General features: G+C 33.3%; 3 protein-coding genes across 7 annotated transcripts; all 3 read right to left on the bottom strand.

Moving 5' to 3' along the window:
* Positions 1 to 4453: 4453 nt before the first annotated feature.
* Positions 4454 to 11531, bottom strand: LOC105638966 (Pentatricopeptide repeat (PPR) superfamily protein). Of its 2 annotated transcripts, XM_089725637.1 has the most exons (3): positions 9810 to 11531; positions 9555 to 9701; positions 4454 to 5185 (listed from the first exon to the last, which is right to left on the bottom strand). In XM_089725637.1, the coding sequence occupies exon 1, from the start codon at positions 11325 to 11327 to the stop codon at positions 9984 to 9986; it is 1344 nt and encodes a 447-aa protein (XP_089581763.1). In that variant the 5' UTR covers positions 11328 to 11531; the 3' UTR covers positions 4454 to 5185; positions 9555 to 9701; positions 9810 to 9983. The 2 variants fall into 2 exon arrangements, with proteins under 2 accessions (XP_089581763.1, XP_089581762.1); XM_089725636.1 differs by lacking the exon at positions 4454 to 5185 and having other exon boundaries at positions 9276 to 9701.
* Positions 11532 to 12287: 756 nt separating this feature from the next.
* LOC105638965 (hydroxyproline-rich glycoprotein family protein) lies at positions 12288 to 13219 on the bottom strand. The gene has a single exon (XM_012222885.4). The coding sequence runs from the start codon at positions 13151 to 13153 to the stop codon at positions 12596 to 12598; it is 558 nt and encodes a 185-aa protein (XP_012078275.1). The 5' UTR covers positions 13154 to 13219; the 3' UTR covers positions 12288 to 12595.
* A 1129-nt stretch (positions 13220 to 14348) lies between these two features.
* On the bottom strand, positions 14349 to 19211 carry EMB1968 (ATPase family associated with various cellular activities (AAA)). 4 transcript variants are annotated; one of them, XM_012222883.4, is made up of 11 exons: positions 19063 to 19211; positions 18884 to 18962; positions 18669 to 18748; positions 18138 to 18263; positions 17918 to 18061; positions 16602 to 16722; positions 16448 to 16510; positions 15767 to 15826; positions 15254 to 15379; positions 15087 to 15170; positions 14349 to 14650 (listed from the first exon to the last, which is right to left on the bottom strand). In XM_012222883.4, the coding sequence occupies exons 1-11, from the start codon at positions 19104 to 19106 to the stop codon at positions 14546 to 14548; spliced, it is 1032 nt and encodes a 343-aa protein (XP_012078273.1). In that variant the 5' UTR covers positions 19107 to 19211; the 3' UTR covers positions 14349 to 14545. The 4 variants fall into 4 exon arrangements, with proteins under 4 accessions (XP_012078273.1, XP_037492310.1, XP_012078274.1 ...); XM_037636382.2 differs by having other exon boundaries at positions 15087 to 15157; XM_012222884.4 differs by having other exon boundaries at positions 18138 to 18242.
* Positions 19212 to 21740: the final 2529 nt, after the last annotated feature.

The following is a 21740-nucleotide window of genomic DNA, read 5'->3' as shown; positions in this document are numbered from 1 at the left end:
TATTGATGAGGAATGAGCATATTAATAAAGTAACAACTATAGAAAATATAAAGTTAGTGCAATCATGAAATAGATATAATAAAATTCAAAAACAAGAAAAATTAAAAAGAGAAATAAGAATTAAAAACAAAAAACAGATCAAGAGAGCAGTTCATATAAAAAAATTTAGAAAATTTTCGATGTAGATAATTAAAAAGAAATTGTCAAGCACAATAAATAAAGGATAACACTTTTTTCCTAATCACTTAACAAGACTCAATAAGATCGATGAACTTATCAGGAAAAAAAGTTATCGTGTGTCCAGTTGAATATACAATAAATTTTTTTTTTTAATGATACAAAAGCATCATTTCCACTTCTCTATTAAAGATGTTGGTGTAAGAGGTACGAGTTGTGATTCAGTTGGCAACGCAGACCGGACATGCGAGAGGAGCTATTGAGTACGATCCCCACTAAATGCACCTATAGGAAAGGGCGAAGAGCTTTAACTGTGACTAAACTCCGAGCCAGATTAGACTGTCTCCAATAATAGGGTGCGAATACCGGTGGTTTACACCAAAAAAAGATGCCCGTGTAAGGACATGTATCTTCATATCTTCTAATATATAATTTCTATAATTTGTGCATTGATGTATTAAATTCTTTGGTAATTATAATATCTCCCTTTTTATTTGAAGAATTTTCTTGTACCAATTTTAATTACAACTTTTATTTTAGGAATTATCTCATTAGTAAAATTTTATAAATAATTATAAAATAAAGGACTAAACCATTTTGAGGATTAAGCTAACTAGATGTTTTATTGATGTTTATTTACCCTTTATAATTATTTTATTATTCAAATCCAATCTTATTTTTATACGTGTCCCAATGTCAATATTTTTTTTATGATAAGTTGATGACCTTTTATCAATAATTGATTGGTCGAATGCATAATTTTCCCCTCAATTTTTACGCTTTAATCATTTGTGACTTTAAACTTAACAAAGGACCTATTGTACTTTTTAAATTGTCAATTTTATAATAATTAAGCACTTGAAAAGTAAAAAACAAATTCCGTTTGAGCGAGAAATACACACAACAACTAAAAAAAATAATTTAATGTCTTTTATACATATTGCAAAATTCCCTTACTAAAACTATTTAAACTATTATTAACATTCTTTTTTTGAAGGACCATTATTAATAGGGATGGTCATCAGTTCTTGTCATAATAGCATTTGGAGCGGTGATCAACAAAAATGACATAATAGCGTCTTGTCAATGGATTCAATAGGAGAGGGTCTCTAGACATCAGTATATACAAGTTCAAAAGGTTTTGTACTTATCAAAGAAGTAACTGAAAAAGGTAATCGAGTACTTTTATTGCAAGAACAAGAATTACATGGAAGAAAATCACTTGATGTACAACACGGTAAGGAAAAAGAATGTAACAAAGATCGAAGAACTTGAAGATTAGGATGTCCTAGACTACAGTGCCACAAAGACAAACTAGGAGAAGAAACAACAAGATTGGTAGTGAAACACAGCCTGGATGGATTAAGTGACCGAGATGGCCAAACATACAAATCATCTTTATTTAGCCCGCGCAGTAGAGGTGCCCCTGTGCTCAATTCCTTCACAAGAAAATAAAATGGAAAAAATTCAATTGATGTATTATTTTGTTTGCAAAATTTTGAGACAGAGATCAAATTTTTTTTAATGTCAGGCACATAAAGAACATGATGCAAAGAAAAATTTTGTTTAGGTGGAGGGAGAGACACAGAACCTATATGTGTTATAAGAATACTGTTACCATTGCCTATAGTGATGCTTTCACTGCCGGTGTAGTCATGGGGAGGCATGAGATTTAATGAATTATCAGTGACATGGTGATTCGCTGCACTGTCCACCACCCAAGGATTAGATTCATTGTAGTTGCTGGCTGCAAACATAGCTTTTGCTTCAAAATGATTATGAGATCGTGAGCAACACTCACTAGCAATATGACCATACTTCCCGTAGAGTTGGCATTGCACTCTATAGTGAGAAAAATTAGGATGTGAGGTTGCCAACTTGGTGAGGACTGCTGATATCCTTGTGAAGATTGCTGGTTATAACAGGATCTTGAGTTGCCATATTGCGAAGAGCAAGTGTGACATCCCGACCCGGCAAAGCGATCTTAGGATGGCAGGCTTGCTAGGGTAGTGGACTGCAGGACACAGGAATGAATCAAATCATATATCGAAAAGGGAGAAACTAATCATTAGAAGCGCCTTTTGGTGGAATGGCTGGAGAGTTGGAAGAACTCCAGGGTTAAGCGTACTCGCTTAACGGAAATCCTAGGATGGGTGACCTCCTGGAAAGTTTCCCATTTCACCTATGGGAAAAAACCGTGAGGGCGGGTGTATGTGTTGGCCGGATTAGGCCGGGGTATAACCCCGTGGCCAAAGCGTACAATTCCTCTGGTGATTAGAGTCGAACATGACAGTTGGTATCAGAGCCGACCCCCTCCAGTAGATGTATGGTTCGAGGACGAACCACGCGGAAGCTGGTGGGCCTGTAACATCCCGACCCGGCAAAGCGATCCTAGGATGGCAGGCTAGCTAGGGTAGTAGAATGCGGGACACAGGAATGAATCGAATCATATATCGAAAATGGGGAAACTAATCATTAGAGGCGCCTTTTGGTGGAATGGCTGGAGAGTTGGAAGAACTCCAGGGTTAAGCGTACTCGCTTAACGGAAATCCTAGGATGGGTGACCTCCTGGGAAGTTTCTCATTTCACCTGTGGGAAAAAACCGTGAGGGCGGGTGTATGTGTTGGCCGGATTAGGCCGGGGTATAACCCCGTGGCCAAATGGTACAATTCCTTTGGTGATTAGAGTCGGGCGTGACAGTTGGTATCAGAGCCGACCCCCTCCAGTAGATTTATGGTTCGAGGACGAACCACGCGGAAGCTGGTGGGCCTGTGACATCCCGACCCGGCAAAGCGATCCTAGGATGGCAGACTAGCTAGGGTAGTAGAATGCGGGACACAGGAATGAATCGAATCATATATCGAAAATGGGGAAACTAATCATTAAAGGCGCCTTTTGGTGGAATGGCTGGAGAGTTGGAAGAACTCTAGGGTTAAGCGTGCTCGCTTAACGAAAATCCTAGGATGGGTGACCTTCTGGGAAGTGTTCCATTTCACCTGCGGGACAAAACCGTGAGGGCGGGTGTATGTGTTGGCCGGATTAGGCCGGGGCACAATCCCGTGGCCAAAGCGGACAATTCCTCTGGTGATTAGAGTCGGGTTTGACAACAAGATTGATTGGAATAAGGTCGTTAAAAAGACTGATTGTTCCAACGACGATTTGCTCATGAACCTGAGTTTGTCAACTGAGTTGTTTGAGCAACCTGAACAGTAATTGGAGCAGTTGGTTTTTTTGCTTCTTCATGCTTAAGGAAAATTGCATGGTCAACCAATTTATCATGCATCTCTTCAAAACTAATGGGAGAGTCTCTGGCATGTATGGCAGCACTTATCTCTTTGTAGTCAGGGCCAAGGCCACTAAGAACTTTGACAATCAACTCAGAGGCATCAATTGGGGATCCAGCAACGGCTAACTCATCAACAATTGTGCGTATATGCTGATAGTAATTTTCGCAAGTGTACGAAATCGCAACAAGTAATATAGAGTGAAAAAGTATCGTATCCACAGGGATTGTATATCAAATACCAAAATTATGTTAACATATTATTATTTTAAACGGCAATAATGGAAATTATTTTAAGAAATTAAATTAAATAGATAAAATAGAACAAAAGAGATCAAGCAACAATATTTGAAGAAAAGAAATCAAGGATTTTAAAACTACTAGGGATTTTGATTTCACTTAATTCTATCCAATTTATTTTATTAGTTTGTTAATAAATTTTAATTGTTCAAGTAGGGAAAACAACCCTAAAATCACTAACAAGCTCTCCTGATGTATTGTTAGTTATTCTAATCCGGTCTAATTACCTATCTTCCATTAGCGCAATCAAACATGAATTAAAACATTAAGTTTTATGGTTTTTTTTGTGAATTCATAACCTAAGGTCATTAACTTATGAAAACCCCCTATGAGTCAAACCATATAGCTTCCACATCAAGTTATTATTCTCATGTAATTTATTACCTTTTTCATATCAAAAATCATTCTTCCGATAGTGATTAATGAAATAAATCAATTCAGGAGAGAAACTCTGCGTGGAAGCTTTAAGTTCAATAATAAATTATATCATGAACAATGAAAAGCAAATCTAATATTATAAATTGGAATCGAATTAAGCTACATCAAATCCCTAGTATGAGGGTTTTAGTTCGACATAGTAATTAAATAAAACTCAATAATACTTGAATAAAACTTCATAATTAATAATGAATAATGAAAAGAAAAACAAAATTAAGAGTTTAGAAATAAAAATTAGACAACAGATACGTGGATGACTTCCTTGAATCTTGGCACAAATCTTGGGTGCTTGAAATCTTTGAGAAAGAGAGAACTATGTAGAAAAATACTAGAACTCGAGATATATCTATAATGAATAGCTCCTCTCTTTATATAGACCTCCTAGAAGAAAAACTGACTCCGTTTAGGAAATAGAATCATTATTAAGTACAAAATTTTCTTAGGAGATCATAAACTGTTTAGGCTTTGGATTTCTTCTTAGTTAGAACTCTTCTCTCTTCCTAAATAGGCTTAGATCTTGTTTTGCATGTTTAGGAAAATATCTGAGGCGGGCCCATATGAGAAAAAAGACTGGCTTGCTTTTTTAGTTCAAGACAGCTTTGCCTTTGTAGCACGGGCGTGCCATCTAGCACGGCTGGGGCGTGCTATCTAGCACGGCTGGGGCGTGCTAGAGTTTGTGTGCTTTTACTGAATAATTTAGCACGGGCCGTGCTCTACAACAGGCTCAAAGAAATACTTTGTGGCACGGGCGTGCTCCATAGCACGGGCAGGGCGTGCTAGGCTCTGGCTTTCCAAGACAAATTGCTTCACGGGCGTGCTAGGCAGGCACGCCCTGAGGTCTTTAAGTCACGGGCATGCAAGATAGCACGAGCTAGCTGTGCTAGAGCTTGAGTCTCCACTTGAATTCGTCTAGTTTAGCACGGGCGTGCTAAGGCGCACGGGCAGGGCGTGCTGGCTTTTGAGTGTTTTGCTTTATAGTACTCTTTTCTGTGCCAAAACCAATTCAATACTCAATTCAAGATTTGATTCATCAAATATTTAACAAAATAGAAAACTTAAAACTCTCATAAATCCAAATGAAAATCAATAGATATTAATACAAAACCACAAAACTTCAAAAAAAAAAAAAGAAAAAAAAAAGAAAGAAAAGAAAAAACACACACAATCTTCACCATTAACGCCATGGCAGAATTTATGACGAATTTGGATAAACAATAGAAATATAGAAAAAGAAGGAGTTATTGAATCACACTACAAGGATAAAAAAATAAATGTTTTGCTCACCCGCAAATGAGAGAAAAATCATAGTTGAAATTACAAGAGAGGGTTGTTAAGGATTGAAGAGAGAGAATCAGTGATATGAGAGAATAGAAAGTACGGTGATAGGTTATTTGGAGAAGAAAAGAAAAGGAACATGCAATATTTGATTTTAAGTGCTTAATTAGGGAAAATTATAATTCGATCCTTGTAGTTATGAAATACAACTAGTCTATCCCTGTAATTATAGTCCTTATTTTGTTGTAGGCTAGTTGTATTTTAAAAATCATTAATTAACTACAGATTTTTATTTTTAAAAAACTCTTCAGTAAAATTGAATTCTAATTATTTTTTACTTGTTTTTTTAAAAATAAATATCAATAGCCAGTTCTTTTAACTTTAAGCCTGAACTTTAAGGTTTTTAAAATGATTTTGTTATTCAATTAAATAATTTATTAATTAACCATAGATATTAAGTGTATAATGGGATTAATCAATTAGAATTCAATTTTACTGAAGAGTATTTTAAAAATGTTATTTTTAAAATTGAATTCTAATTGATTAATCTCATTATACACTTAATATCTATAGTTAATTAATGAAATATTTAATTGAATAAATATCAATAAAACAAAATCATTTGATAGAGATTAATTAGTACGCGGTATTAATTGATAAAATTAAAAGAACTAGCTAGATTTGATAAAAATCTTAAAGTTTAAGCTTTTTTTTTTTTTAATATACGTGGATATATGACTTGGCGCTAACATTGGATGTTATAAGGTCCAATTGTAAGAGATAACTGACACATTAGCATGAAATTAACGGAAGACAAACGGAGACTAGAATTGATAGAGAAAACTAAATATGCAGTATTAATTGATAAAAATTAAAAGAACTGACTATAATCGATAAAAATGTCAAAGTTCAGGCTTTTTTTTTGTCATTAAACCTTTATAAAAAAGGAAACTCGATGCTATTATTTGATTATTTATTTGCTTATCTATTTTACGAATATATAAAATGGATTAGGAACTCTATTTAGAGGATAGGGACATTTTCTTCACATTTTCTTTTATTTAGACTAAATCAAAAGAAAAACAACACACTTAAACTTGATTATGAACTTAAAATCTTAAATTTTAATTGCAGATAATTAAGTAGAAGAAAATTAGAATATGTAACAATTTAAAATGACATCCCTAATTTATTATTCCTATAAATTATAATCACTTAAAAGTAAGACTTATATAGCAATAAATAATATATTCAAGTGTTCTATGATTCAACATAAGAAAATAGTACCGACAATTTATTACGATATGACGACCGGATTGGCAACGGGACATCACTTTCTCAATTGTAACTATAATCTCTTTAGTTGGCTTATTTATTAAATACTATTCAAATTATGAATCGGATACGATTTAATTGATTTTTTCACCAACGTGAGGAGTGAGCTCGAGTTTAAATCTTTTATACTATAAAATATTTTATCAATTTGATTAGTCAATGGAAAGACTACTCCAATTATATAGCGTATATTGTTATTTCGACTTATAGACTTTCGGACGAATAAAAAAAAAATGTCATTCAAATTTAAGATAAAAGATGAGAATCAATTTCGTGTCGGTCTGGCTCTTTTTTTTTTCTTGTATCTAATAAATACAAAATTAAAAGTGACTAGACAAATAAAGGTATGGATAGCAATGAATACAATGACATATTCTGCAGATACGATCATTACTTTTTTTAAAAAAAATTCAATGGAATTTTTATAATGAGAAGTTTGAAATCAAAACTATTTCTTTATTGGATAAGTAAAATGGAGAAGATTTTAATTATTTTGAGAGAAAAATATATGATAAAAAGGCAAATAATTATAATAATGTATATTATGATTATTTATATCATATTCCCAACAGATGATAAGTCAGTTTTCCTATCATCATTTTACTTCACAGGAATAAGAGAGTTAAGTGTGTAAATGTAGGGGAAGAGATGGAAGCTCACTTGTCTCTTGGTCAAGACGTGGGTCCCCAGTCCTTTGATAGGATTTATTAACTAAGGTAAATTCAGACAATGATTTTTAAATATATACATATATGGAAAGAATGTGAGGTAAATAAAACTTAATGTTGTTCAGTTTAAGGGTATCGGAAAGTAATTTTAATAACGAAAATACCAGTTTTCATGAAAGATGTTATTACATATATAAATCAGTTAGAATTATTTTTATTTTTAAAATATTGTTTCTAATGTAGAAATGTGAATAATATTATCAAAACTTATAATTTTATGAGTATAATAGGTGTCTGTAAAATTTGAGATACAGCAGAATTTTTCAAAATATAATATGAATTTAGATATTTGGCCGATTTATTTAAAAAAAATTAAATTTATTGAATTTCACAAAATTAAAATTCATAAAGGTAGTAGAGACCAGAACTGAATCGGCTTGGTGTAATCGGACTTTGGATGCTTTTAGGGTAGTTTAGTTTATTTTTGGACCTAAATGTTTTATCCTCTTGAAGTCAAGAACAAAGCCAAATATATATATATATATATATAATTCAGTTCACCCATTTAAATCGAAAACAAACCTTCTTGTGATAAAATTGACCGAACTAAACCAGTTTGGTTTGGTCAGTTCAAATTGAAATCTGCTCAGCCTACTAGTACCTCTTAATTTACTGCAATTTGCATGAATTACTCCTAACTGCATTGAAACTCGGATGCTCAATGCTCCTCGTAAAAGTACAAGCCAACATTATGATGCAAGAAAACTCTTAGCTATGGGTAATATTTTTGCGTTTCAGAATCGTTTTCGTGCATCCATTTCTTGATATAAAATACCATTTTCCTGTATAAATTATATTTAAAATGTGGTTTTTCCATTTCTATGTTTCCATTTTCATGCAACATAGAGTTAGCACCTTATAATATTTGTATTTGTGCAATGAGGTCCAACTTCCCAACGACTTGTCAAAACAGTATTTATGAATAGGGAATGGAAGTGGAACAGAAGATATGAGTTTGATTGCGGATATTCTACTTTTGGCTTCAAAAAGAGACAGGAAGCACTTTACCATTAAGCTATGTTAGTATTTATGTCAAATATGATGCAAGCAAAATTACACAAATACATATTATCAATGTATAGTTAATTATTAAATGAGTTCTAGTTCAATCAGTTTAAAATTTATGGGTGTGTACCAGCGTAAGGGGGTACTTCAAACATATTTAGAATGAGTATATGTAGTAAGATTATTAATGGGTTTGGGCAGGGATATTTAAATAGGTTTTAGGATGGTTTTCGATAGAAAATTTAAAAGGAATTCGGTACGAATAGTTCAAATTTCGTGAGTATACATACTGCTTTCATCTCTAATTTTGAAGAAACATTGCTATCTATCAACTTGACCTTCTATTCCTCAAAATTTGCTGATCGGATGTCTCGTCAATCATAATTTGACCCAGATTTTTTGAATTTTTCCCAGTACGAGAATTGAATCCGAGTAAAATGTTAAGTTTAATGTTCAAGCATGAATACTGCAACTGTGTGTTAAAACTCAACCAATAGAATAACAATGATCAAAATAGCTCAAACTATCCAATTTCACTTGTGTCTATTTACCTAATCAAGGATAAAATGGCTCAAAATGTGAGAGACAAATTAAAATTTATGTTCCTTTTACTATGTTACAATCATATACTCTGTAGCTATGCCTTATCCTTTTATATTTTTTTTGAATGTCTGGTTGCACTATTTAAGACTAAAATATCAATTACGAGCAGTCAGCAACAAATAAAGAGATAATTGATAGTCAATAACACGCATGTATAGATGCATAGAGGGAAAGAGAAACTTCCTCCAAATGCACATTTGAGGCAAATTTTTTTCATTTCTGCTATATTATATATGCATAAATAAATGCATGCAAGTCATCATTTTATGTTAAATCTTTGTCCCACAATGTTATGCCAAATGGATCAGAATTCTAGCTTCAAAGCTTTTTATCTGTCAAACACATGGCTGGCTCTGAGCTCATATATCAAAGTTCCTTTTAGGATGTTAATTTTGAGTTCAGAATCATACCTGAACTAGAGAAATTAGACTGTCAAGAAGCAGACATGGCATGATAAACTTCACTGTCCCTTTCTGAAGTGTGAATGTGATATGAAAATGCACTAGGATATTTACGATGCTCAGTTGCGACAGCCACATTTTGCAGTGACAGAAAACCTGAAGTAGAGATATGCAAAAATATTTCCATTTTCCAATTATAAGGAAGACGATTATTTGAACCTGAAGAATCTGAAACAATAAAATAATCAGTGTTGTGATCCTTACCAGCAGAGTGGCAGAGTCTACATTCTATCTTTACTCTATTGAGTGTATATTGACCCTTCACTTTATCTTAGACTTGAGCATTACAGAATGGCTATTAGACTTCACATATACTACTGTATTATTTTTGGCTATTAGACTTGAGCATTGCAGAATGGCTATTAGACTTCACATATACTACTGTATTATTTTTGGAACCATTGTTGGTTTCACCTTCATTACTTGTCTATATCTATCTTCAATTCCATCTATAATTATTTTATGGAATTTATCATCTAGCAAATTGCCCTCTCGAACTGACTTCATTGCATCACAAACCAGCTTATATGTATACTCCCTAGGGATTGAGCCTTCATTAACCAACTCAACTAGGAAATCCCAAGCCTCCTGCACTCTTCCGGTTTCACATAAAGCATGTATGATTGGAGTATAAGAACTAGAACTGCCCAATCCATGATTCATCTTCTGCATCCTCCTTAACATCTCAATGGCCTTATCGATCTCATTCACTGTGCTATAATACCTAATGAAAGAATTATAAGTAATACGGTTTGGAGCACAGCCCCTTTTGTTCATATCCTCAAAAAGCTCCAAAGCCCTCTCGATTCTGTAAGTCTTGCAACACCCATTAATCAAACAATTATAAGTAACAACATCAGGCACAAAACCTTTAAACAACATAATCCTAAACATATGGTTAGCCTCCCATAACCTCCTTCTTATAGCTTTTCTACACCCAGTTTGCAAACTGAACTTGCAATAAGAACTAATCATTATAGTGTAAGTAAATGTGTCAGGCGGGCAAATAAAGCCCGGTAACTCCATCTGTTCTAACAAAAATCTTGCCTTTTTAAAATTCCCAATACGACAAAGAGCATTAATAATTGTATTATAAGCATACACATCCGGTTTACAATGGTACTGCTTCATTCTGTAAAACAAAGCCAATGCCTGATTGACTAGCCCTTCTTCTCCTAGGACTTTTATCAAACAGGTAATGGTATTAGTAGTAACAAGTTTTACACCAACACCATTTTCTCTTCTTCCCATATCTTTAAGAAATTGCCACAGCTTGTCTAGTCTATTCCCTCTAGCCAAAACGCAAGCCATCTCTCTACAAGTCATTTCAGTATGTGCAAAGCTAAAATGAGTTTCTAACCAATAGAAGAACTCCATTGCTTTGTTTAAGCCTACATTGACCCTTTTGTGGTCTCTATAAGCAGCTGGGCCAAGAACTAACACTTTGTCACGGTATTTGCAGGATTCTTGCTTGAGGTTGCGCTGTTTTAACGGAGAGCGGTGGCGGGTAGTGTTCTGGCGGCCAATGGAGCGCGTTGATTGAAAGAAGAATCTTGGAATTGATCGGAAAACATCGGAGATTAAATCGACGGTCAATAAAGAAGAGGTAACAGTTGCAGATGCGAGTTGGGAATCGAATGAGCGGTTTTGGATCATAATGGATAGTATTTGATTGATTAGAAGAGAAGAATTGCTAGTGTTTAGAAGCTTTGATGAGACCATTGTTTTTAGTTGGCTATTATTATTTGGTACTAATGGAATGAATGCATAATGGCAAACAGGATTAAAGAGGCAATGCTTTTTTCCATAGGAGAGATCATTTTTTCAGACTAAGCTCAGAATGTGACAGTTGCAGTTAGGAAGTTTCAGAAGGACCTATTTTTCGTTGCCAACCACCAGGAAGACAGACTGAGAATTCGGATTTGGGTTTGAACCTAAGCAAAAAGCATTACTCCACTGGACTGGACACTGTCGGCTGGTGGGCTCTTTTGGTGCAAACCCCGCCAAGGCCTTAGCCCATCTTCTTTGTTTTATGGCGTAGTAATTTCTTTTGTATTTTTTTTTTTTTTTTCATCTTTTGGTGTTTTCGGAGGTTTTTGATGCAGGTGTAAGTTTTGTCATTAAAAGAGAGGGATAATTGAATAATAATGGTTATTTTCCTCATTTGATATTTAAACTTTGGAAGAAAATAATAATAATATATTCAATTTTTAATTTCATCCAGCTATACATTTAATTTATAAAATTACAAGCATTAAACATTTTAAAATGTGTAGTTGCATTTGTTAAATATAAATGTAAACATATTTTATTATCTACAACTGTTAAATAATTTGCTTATTCAAAAAAAGAAAAAGTTAATGTGTAAATTTTTTATGCATTTTCACCTTAAGTTATTAAACGAATGATTTTCACATCAAATAAGAGTTGAATCGATAAATTGAAGTGTTTAAATGATAATTTTATAAATTTAAGTAATTAATAATAAAATTAAAATAAATTAAAGGGTCGAATAGATTAAAATAAGATGTGATATTCAAAAAAGAAATAAAAGAAAAAAAAAGCCCAATTTCTGTTCCACTAATCATGGTCAAGAGTCAAGACAATATGCTTCTGTCTTGAAAAATAGCCTATGGCATTCATACACAGACATCGACTCTTGACTCTATTTCCCTCTTCAAATTTCAAAATCATTCATCTCATTTTCTTGTATTATCTCAACAAACACTCAAGAACAGGAATTACATCCATGGAGTAATACAATACAACTTTTTAATAGTAATTCTACACTTCTTCTATTACTATGACAACAAGAACAACAACTATCCACAGCACAGGTCATCTTCATTCTTTTCAATATCAAAAATGGTAAACATAACAACACTTGTGCCATAGTCTACAAGATCAAACAGCAATCCAAAATCAACTCTTGCTTAACATTCCAAACCAGCAGCAATTATGTATATGGAAAATATATACAATAGGGTTCATCAAAAAAGACCAAACCCAGCCCATTCAGCCTCACTCGGCACTCGAGGAGACGACTGGTAAGACGAGAAAGACGACGCGGATGAGTCACGAAACGGCGAAAATGATTTCCGGCTCGATAGGGACCACCGAGCAAGTGTCTCAAGGTCAGAAGTATAATCGGTTTCGGATTCGGGTAGTTGGACGGTTCTTCTCTTACTGTCTTTCCTCTTTAATAAAGGTGATGGAAAACATCCGGGTGAGACGCATTCAGGTCTTACACGAGTGGGTTGTTCGAACCGCCAACGTTCAGAGCGGGTACGTTGACTTGATCGGAAGGAACGAGTGCGGGGCTCGGGTGGAGGGATGAAAACGAATCCACCAGGAGGAGGTTTAAGTTTTTGTTGTGGCTGCGGAGTAAGCCGGGAAGTGAAAGGCTGTGACGGAGATGGTAAGGTTGGTGGAGAGAGTTTCTTAGGTTGCTGTTTTTGTTGTTGGTGTTGGATCTTGGGTACACCGGGTCGGATCTCCCACTTAAATGGGACAGATCCAGGTTTCCTGAAAGAATCATCGACAGCCATCGTCTAACTGAAAGTAACTAACAAGTGAAAATGGTACACTGACTTATTTATTTCTCTTGTTTTGTAGCTAAGAGATGGCTTATATATAGGAAAGAGGTGTGGTCTCGGCGAGATTAGAGGCATGAAGTGGGGCTTGTGGGCCAGTCTAGAAGTAAATGGGCCTATATACCCAATTGACTAAGGGAAAGAAGACAGGATATAAAAACACCTTTAGCAGAAAATTCAAAGTGTTGTTTTTTTTAGGTTTAGAGACAAATTTGAAATTAAAAAAAATGAAAAGGACTTGTATCGGAGAGCACATGGCTACATCAACCTGCATGTTATATGGTGTTTAGGTCAGTTCTTCAACATGAAAATGTCCAAATCTTTAGGCAGACATTTCAGAGAACCTGTCCCCACCAAATTAGATTTGTCCAAATATTAATGGCTAAATTAATTAACCCAACCTATTTTGACTAGATTTTTCCATTATTTATTTTGACTATATGTTTCCATTACTTGAATATATAAGAAATATATTTCAATAATTACTTTCTATAGTCTTAAAATGAATAATTAACATAATAGACTAGTAATTTTTTTAAAAAAAAAAAAAAAAAAAAAAAAATCTTAACTAGCGTCTCAATTTTTCGAAGATCTAACCTAAGGTGGCTATCTTCACTGTCACAAAGTACAATATTACAGCAGGAAATGAATGATAATTGGGCTCCAGTGGAAGCTACAAGTTTAAAATGAATTTCAAATATACAGACATTATCATTTATTAGATCATGCCCTATGACAAGCCTTCTTGCAACGGTAAAATAACCAATCATGTAGTTTCCTTCATAATGTGAACATTAAAGTGTTATTTCAAATATTTGGACAGCTATAATCATATCAAGTTTCAACTTAAAAAAAAAAATATACGAGTAAAGAAGATTTAACAGCATTTTCATTTAATCAAAGCTTTTATCCATATTTCAACTAAGTTCAGTTTTTCAGGAAGTTGGATAAGATAAACTTATGGAATAATGCTCCATTTGTACCATCAACTTGATCATAATGTATAATTTACTTAAAATTGAACACTTTTGGATTGAATTTTTAACAGCAACTTTTCATTAGAAAACCAATACTTCATTTCTATGCAATTTTGAGAGCTGTAAAATTTTAAATTCAAATAGAATGATAATAGACATGAATGAATCAACAGTTGTAGGTTGAAGCATGCTAATCGCATTTAGCAAGAACCAAAAAGATTGAAGAGAACAAGGCCTCTGGTGTAAATGTATAAGTTAGTAGAACTTCTTCGACGAAAGTTTAAAAAAATAAAAAATAAAAATAAAAAAATAAAAAAAAAAAAGTTTTCTGACAGCTAACTAAGTTAATAGACAACATCTCAGCGTGACACTAACACTCGTAAGAGAATTCTTGTGGCATGTTACACAGTGCTCGCATTGTGTTGCTGGCCACATCCAGCAGCTGTAAGTATTCATCTGCACCATCAACAAGACACTGTACACAGGAGCAGAAAAAATATAAGCATTGTTTCCAATGGAATGTATATGTGCTGTACCTTGAAAATTATTCATGAATTCTGGCCAGAAAATAAAAATAAAAAATTTGGAGATCCAGAAATGAAGAAACTAATTCCAATCATGCATAAATAGAAACAGCCAGGTCAATCAGCCAAAACCATATATATACATATATATATATTTAACAGTATCTTTTCCTCTTCAATAACTCATTTTTATGGGTTACTTTTTTTTATCAGGAACAATAATGATGACTTGAAACAATGACACCTAGCTGGCTTAAGCCTTAAGGATTTTATGATTTGTTGGTTGGAATATCATAGATATAATGGCAGATATCTTTCAACTTTTACTGCGCTCTCATAAACTTAAAGAAGATACTATGTAAAGAAATAAACTTTAGGGAAAGTGACCTTATCAGCTGCAGCCAAACTCTTGCATATTCGAGCTTTTTGTTCATCTGATATATCATCTGCTTCAACCACTAGATCAAACAGCTAGAAGAAATATCATATCAGTTGCATGTTTATCCAGCAACCACTAAAGTAAATGAAAGCATCATGACAAAACAAAAAGGAACCTGAACAAGCATCTGGGAGACTGGATATCCTTCTGCAATTATATTATTGACCTCCTTGTTTGCCAAATCAAAGTCACCACTTTTGCATGCTGCATAAAATGCACCTAAAAACTCCTTTGGAATGACCTGATAAACCAAAAATAAAGGATTCTCAATTCTAAAACATCATGTAATCCAGCAAACTGCCTTTCCTTGTTCTGCTCAGCTTTCTATGTTCCAGGGGTAAGCACCAAGGTTTCTTTGGCCGTATGGCCTTCAAGATATGTTATATATTTTACAGCCAAGACCAGAGTAGTAATTGGTATTCCAACCTAAACTAAACCATAATGACAGAATTGGATCTTACAAACAACATTTTAGATGAAAAGGAACAAATTAAACACGTATAAATGCACAATGGCTGCATGTAAGCACAAATAGGCATATGCATCACACAAGAACAATGAGATACTGAGTAGAAATTTCCAGGAAATAAAATGGGAACGAAAATAGAGTTCAAGGAATTCATATTACCCCAGATACACTTATTAGGTCCTTTGATGAAATTGTTGATCCAAATAAGCGAGCAGCCCCCTGCATAAAATACAATACATGATTGCAACTTTAATTCAGGTAGAGAAGTATGGACAGATCATGATACATAGATTTTGTCATTGAGCATTAAATATTGAACAAATGAAGAAACCAATGTTGGCTAAAAACAGATTTTTAAATAAATGATCAAAACTGCCATACTGGAACAAATTTGAAATCTATTGGTATATTGTTAATCAATTGTTAAATACAAAAACGCCATCTACCATAACAAGATTCAAGCATAATTCGGCGAAACAGTGTTTACAGTCAATTTGAAGCAAAATAAAATGCAAATAATTCCAACCAAACACAAAATTATGAATTGACTCTATGCCAATGCTATTGAGTCTCACTCTATTATTTCAAGTAATTTCCAACATGCAACTAAACATCAACATTTTCATTCGGATACTCTAAATTACAGAGCAAATATCCAAGCCATTCACGGATAACCTCCTTCATGCCTTCATGGTCAGTACTGGGTGCAAATGAAAGCGGAACATAGTGAATTGCTCATTTAACATGCACACATGACATTGCAACATCACTATCTCACAAAAATGCAGGATTATAAACAAAGTGAACCATTAAATGCAGAAAAGTTGAATCATCACTTACTTGCAAATAAGTGATAGCCCGACGAAGATCCCCTTGTGATATAGAGCTTAAGGTGGAAAGGGCCTGCAGGGGAGTAGTTTTGCACAAAGAAATCAGGCCACTGTTAAAATTGGTTATGTGAATAAGACTAGCCCCAACCATTGAATGTGCATACCTCTGCATCTATATTAAGGCCTTCTTCTTTGCAAATGTACAATATACGATCGCTCATGATGTCTTCTGAAAGTGGCTTAAACCTGAATTTCGCACATCTTGAAGCAAGTGGCTCTATGATCCTATGAAAAATGACAATTGCCTAATTTATAAGATATGCAGAACTGTCCTTCAATATTCTAAACATTTAGTAGATATGATGAAGGATAAACTTATTTTCCACAAATTGATTCTATAGCATGTGGATATCCCTGGAAGTCAAATCAATGAAATTCACTACAGAAAAGAACCCACTGATGAACCAGCTGCCACTTATATCAACCAGGTTGAATATTCAATAGCTGGTACTGTATGGTTTTTCACTAAATAAATTATATAGGGCATAATGCATAAATTTGACCATTTACTTTCCGTAATTATCCTGTGACTCCTTAAACTTTGCGGAAAACCCATCATAACCCTGCAATTTCACATTTCAATAATAATTATGCCATTGCCAAAATGAAATGTGAAAGTGCATTATCACGATTGAACTCCCGCAAAGTTATTTCATTCTGACGAGGGGACATAGTTATTACTAAAATGTGAAAATGCAGGATCATGATTGAACCCTAGCAAAGTTCAGGGGCACAAGAGGGGAATTGGTCAAGATTCAGGGTCAAATTTATGTAATAGGCCAATGATCTAGTTTCGTGTTTGTCCAAAAGTTAAATTCAATATCAAAAGAGAAACAAAAAAAGCTGTTGAATGGAAAAACTATGGATGAAAATATTCAGTAGGATTGTCTGCATAGGTCAAAACTGTTGGGTATCATCCAGGAGAAGTTGATTAAAATGGGGGCGAGGCTGGAATAAGAACCATTATGAATATCAAGCACACTTTGTTCTGCCTATCACTTTTCAATTTTTAACTTGATAAAATGTGCAGCACAGCAGGTAAAAATTACTTAGTGAACAGCCAAATGTACCACATTAGATAAGTGTGGTGCTAAACATCATTCATGTCAAAAAACAGCAGTTTAATCATAATATAAAGAAGAGCCTCAAAATATAATTGAATATAGTTATGACACACCACTCTGGAACATACTAACAGATAGCGTTCAACTATTTAATTAGACGGCACCTAAAAGATGCATGATATCCCAACACATCCAAAAAGAAAGAGGAGGAAAAAAGAAGCAATCAAATATATCCTTGCCCCTATATTGGAAAATAGAAAGAAAAAGGCTGATCATGCAAAATCTTTGATTACTTCAAGAATATGCAACACAGAAATTCAGGTTTCACAGCAACAAAGCAAAGTAGAAAGGAGCACCTGCTGATATAGTTGCATAAGAAAAAGAATCTTGTAACTTTGGAGTAGGTTTCCATTGTACGTCTCAAGGCATTCTGAGCATCTTCAGTCATTGAATCTGCTTCATCTAGGATAATGATTTTATATGGCGGACAAGGGTAACCCCTGAAATGTCAGACAACAGGTAAAGCAACCATCACATTCAGCAATAAATGTTATTGCACGACGGAAGTATATGTACCCTGCATGCGAACCAGAAGATCCTACAGCCACAGCAGCAAAATCTTTGATCTTAGTACGAACAACATTGATTCCACGATCATCACTTGCATTTAGCTCCATGACCCTGGACTTGTAGAGTTCAGGTCTGTAAAATATTGCTACTAATTTAGGATTAAGGAATACAGCACAATGTACACGTTCACTTTAAACAATTTATAACTAAAGCACAAGAAAATAATTAAGTGCATCCAAATTACAAGAGAGAAGAAAAGATCGATAGTGAATGGCGCAGCTAAAGTGACCAAGAATCATTGCATATTTCTTCGCAACTTCTGAGGAAAAAGAAATCTTAAATTCTAAACCCTAACAGTCTTTGTCCACTCTATTTCAAACAATTTACACCATAAAAGAAATCAAATTAAGCAAAAAAAGTTCGAACCATTGAAATAGTAAAAAATTTTAAATATTCTTCTTAATTGGCTTAAAACATTAACCACACAACACAAATGCAAGCAGCCAGAAATAATACTGCTACAAAATTAAGAAGTACCCAAAAAGCTGGCGAGCGATGGCCAGAGCGGAGGTGGTTTTTCCGGTACCAGGTGGGCCATAAAACAGCATGTGTGGGCACTACAGAAACCACAAAATTAGTAAAAACTATCAGTACAGTGATGAACCTAGGGTTTGAAAATCAAATAAAGTTAATTATAAATATAAATTAGTAAAAACAATAAACTGTAAATTTGGAAGCTGCATATATCTCACATCACCGGTTTCAATGGTGTTGGTGAGGACCCGAACCACCTCCTCCTGATGAGCCACATCTTTAACTTGCTTTGGTCGACTGAAAACGAAACCAAAACCAGTGTTTCAAACTTTAACTTGCATAAAGATGCATAAAATGTGTGTCAAACACAAAATAGCGAGAAAAGAAGGGTCATTACTATTTCTCAACCCATGGTTGGGAATTCGGCAATACTGGCGCCATAGCTCTACGCCTCTCTGAATAGAATTATGACAGGAATAATTAAATGGTATAAGAAGACTTAGGCTCAAGGACGGACTCAACAGTGGGCCAACAGTGGGCCAAGGGGGGGCAAACCCCCGGCCCCGAAGTTAAAAAAAAAAAAAATTAAATACTCAATTTTTTTGGGTAAAATGCGTAAATTAGTCCCTGAATTCATAAAATTTCAGCAATTATGCCCTTAAATTTTTATTTATCAGTTTTAATTTTAAGCTCTATAACTTTAATTTTGGTAAAAAGTTAGCATTTTCTAATGGAAATTTAATGGCATTGACGGAAAAAATAGACTAATTATGAATTTACATGTGAAATTCTATTTTTTAAAATAAGTGAACTTTTATTTTGATGTATGGAATAATAAAAAGGAAGGAGAAAAACAAACAAGGAACATGTTATAAAAATTTATTTAATAAATTTTAGACTCCATGGTTCCTAAGTTTTTACCTTCCAAAATTTTCTCGACAATAAAATATGTTGTGAATTCTATATGAAATATTTTTATAATTAAGGTCCTTAATTTTTATGGTATTAGCAGCAAAAAGTTTGAAATGAATAGAATATTACAAATTTTCAATAAATTCTTATACTTTTTTGTTTGCTCTAATAATATTCTTTAATTTGTAATTGGACCCTCCTAACCAATTTTCTAAGTCCGTTCATGCTTGAATTTCATTTGTTTTTAAAAAATAACTTATAAGAAAATATTTTTTATGTTGTCTAGAAAAAATACATTATTTTCTAATGTTTGGCTGGTATATGAAAAATAAGTTGAAAACCATTTTCCAGTGTTTGGTACAACATTAAAAAAAATTAATTTTTAAATAATGCCTTTACACCTATTACATTGCACATAAATCTAATTAAGTACATGAAAATTCATAAGAAAATCCAATAAAAAGGTTGAACATTGTAATAAAAAAAAAAATCTAATTCATGTTAGTAGTAGGATGCATATAAAATAACCTAATTAATTATGGTATCTATGCATAACTTTCGTTTAAAAGAAAGAAGGGTAAATGCTCGAAAACCCAAATAATAGACTTTAGAAAATAATAATAACAGCCATCAAAGCAGCCACACCTGAAACCAAAGAATGCGCAGCAAAAACAAGATTATATTCTCTTTTAGCGTCTTCTCTTCTTGAACCAATATCCAAAAAGTGCAAAAAATGGAGAATCTTCAAATTAGAGAGAAAGAGAAAAAAACGAAAGGAAATTGTACAAGAGGCATTACAAATTGTTTCAAAACCCATTCACATTTCAGAAATTTCTACTACCAAATTGAACTGCAGAAAGAGTACCCATCAAAGAAAAATAAAAGAATGCAAAAAAGAAAGAGAGATAGACGCAGACCATCTGTATATAGCTAAGGTTGGCAGCAGTGCAGAGTACCCACTAGAAATAAATTACCCGAATCCAAATCTGCTATTAAATCAATAATACTCAAACCCGTCTCAAATTCCTTTTAGAATTTCTCATTTAATCACAAATGTTTCAATACATGTAACCTGAATCCAAACCCGAAGTGCAACAAAAAAATACATAAAAAATGCATTAAAATTCAATTTCAAAATAATAAAACATGTAAAATTCTAAAACAAAAGTAAACAGTAATATTAAAATAGAATAAAAGAATTGAAAGTCAACCTAAATAAATAATTCAAACCAATATCTACAATTTGACAATCAAACATCTATTAAAATTCAATAAGAATAATATCAATAACAAACTAAAAATCAATTAAAATATAATAATACTAAACTATAATAAATTATCATAGAATGAGAACTAAATCCATTAAAAACATAATAAAAAGTATTTACTGCCTGCTTTTGTACTCAACTCCTGGTGGCTTGGACATGATTAAGCTGAAGACGTTTCCTGGAAGAACATACGCCTGTGGAGATCAAGTGATTCTTATTAATTTTCATTCTTACGAAATAAATAAACCATCAATATTTTTACTGAATAATGCTTTGATATATATACATAAGACTTCTAAGTATAATTATACTAATTTATATGATGATACTAATAAAAAAAACATTTAAACTAAAATTCAATTATAATTATGTTTATAAGTTTATTGGTGATATTTTAAACGAGTCATATTCTAATTTACTAAAAGTATATCTAGATTTCATATTCCACACAAATCATTTTAAATTAAGATCTAATTATGTCACGACTAAAACCGTGGACCGGACCGGCATTAGGGCCTAGGTAAATATAAGCCCTCCAAGGCCCGTATTAAGTATGAACTACTAAATTCAAACACATCAAATTGGATCACAGAAATAGTAAACCCATATTATTTATTTATATATATATATAAAATATATTATAATCATACTATATCCTGGCCCAAATCTAGTATTCCAAATATTTCACAACTCGGACCTAATTACATTACACAATATCTATAATATGGGTTAACGGGTACGTACATACATATATAGACCTGTAAGTCATCAACCTAAAGTTATCAGTTAATATGATCACACTCATACATAATTGAAATTATCATAATCCTATAATAAGAATTATCATAATTCTATAACTGCGGAGTTCAATATTAAAAAGAAATAAATAAGTTCT

This window comes from Jatropha curcas, chromosome 9 (assembly GCF_041381405.1).
Source record: "Jatropha curcas cultivar XTBG-Jc1 chromosome 9, XTBG_Jcur_1.0, whole genome shotgun sequence".
Lineage (NCBI taxonomy): Eukaryota > Viridiplantae > Streptophyta > Magnoliopsida > Malpighiales > Euphorbiaceae > Jatropha > Jatropha curcas.
This window is presented reverse-complemented; position numbering and strand designations above follow the sequence as displayed.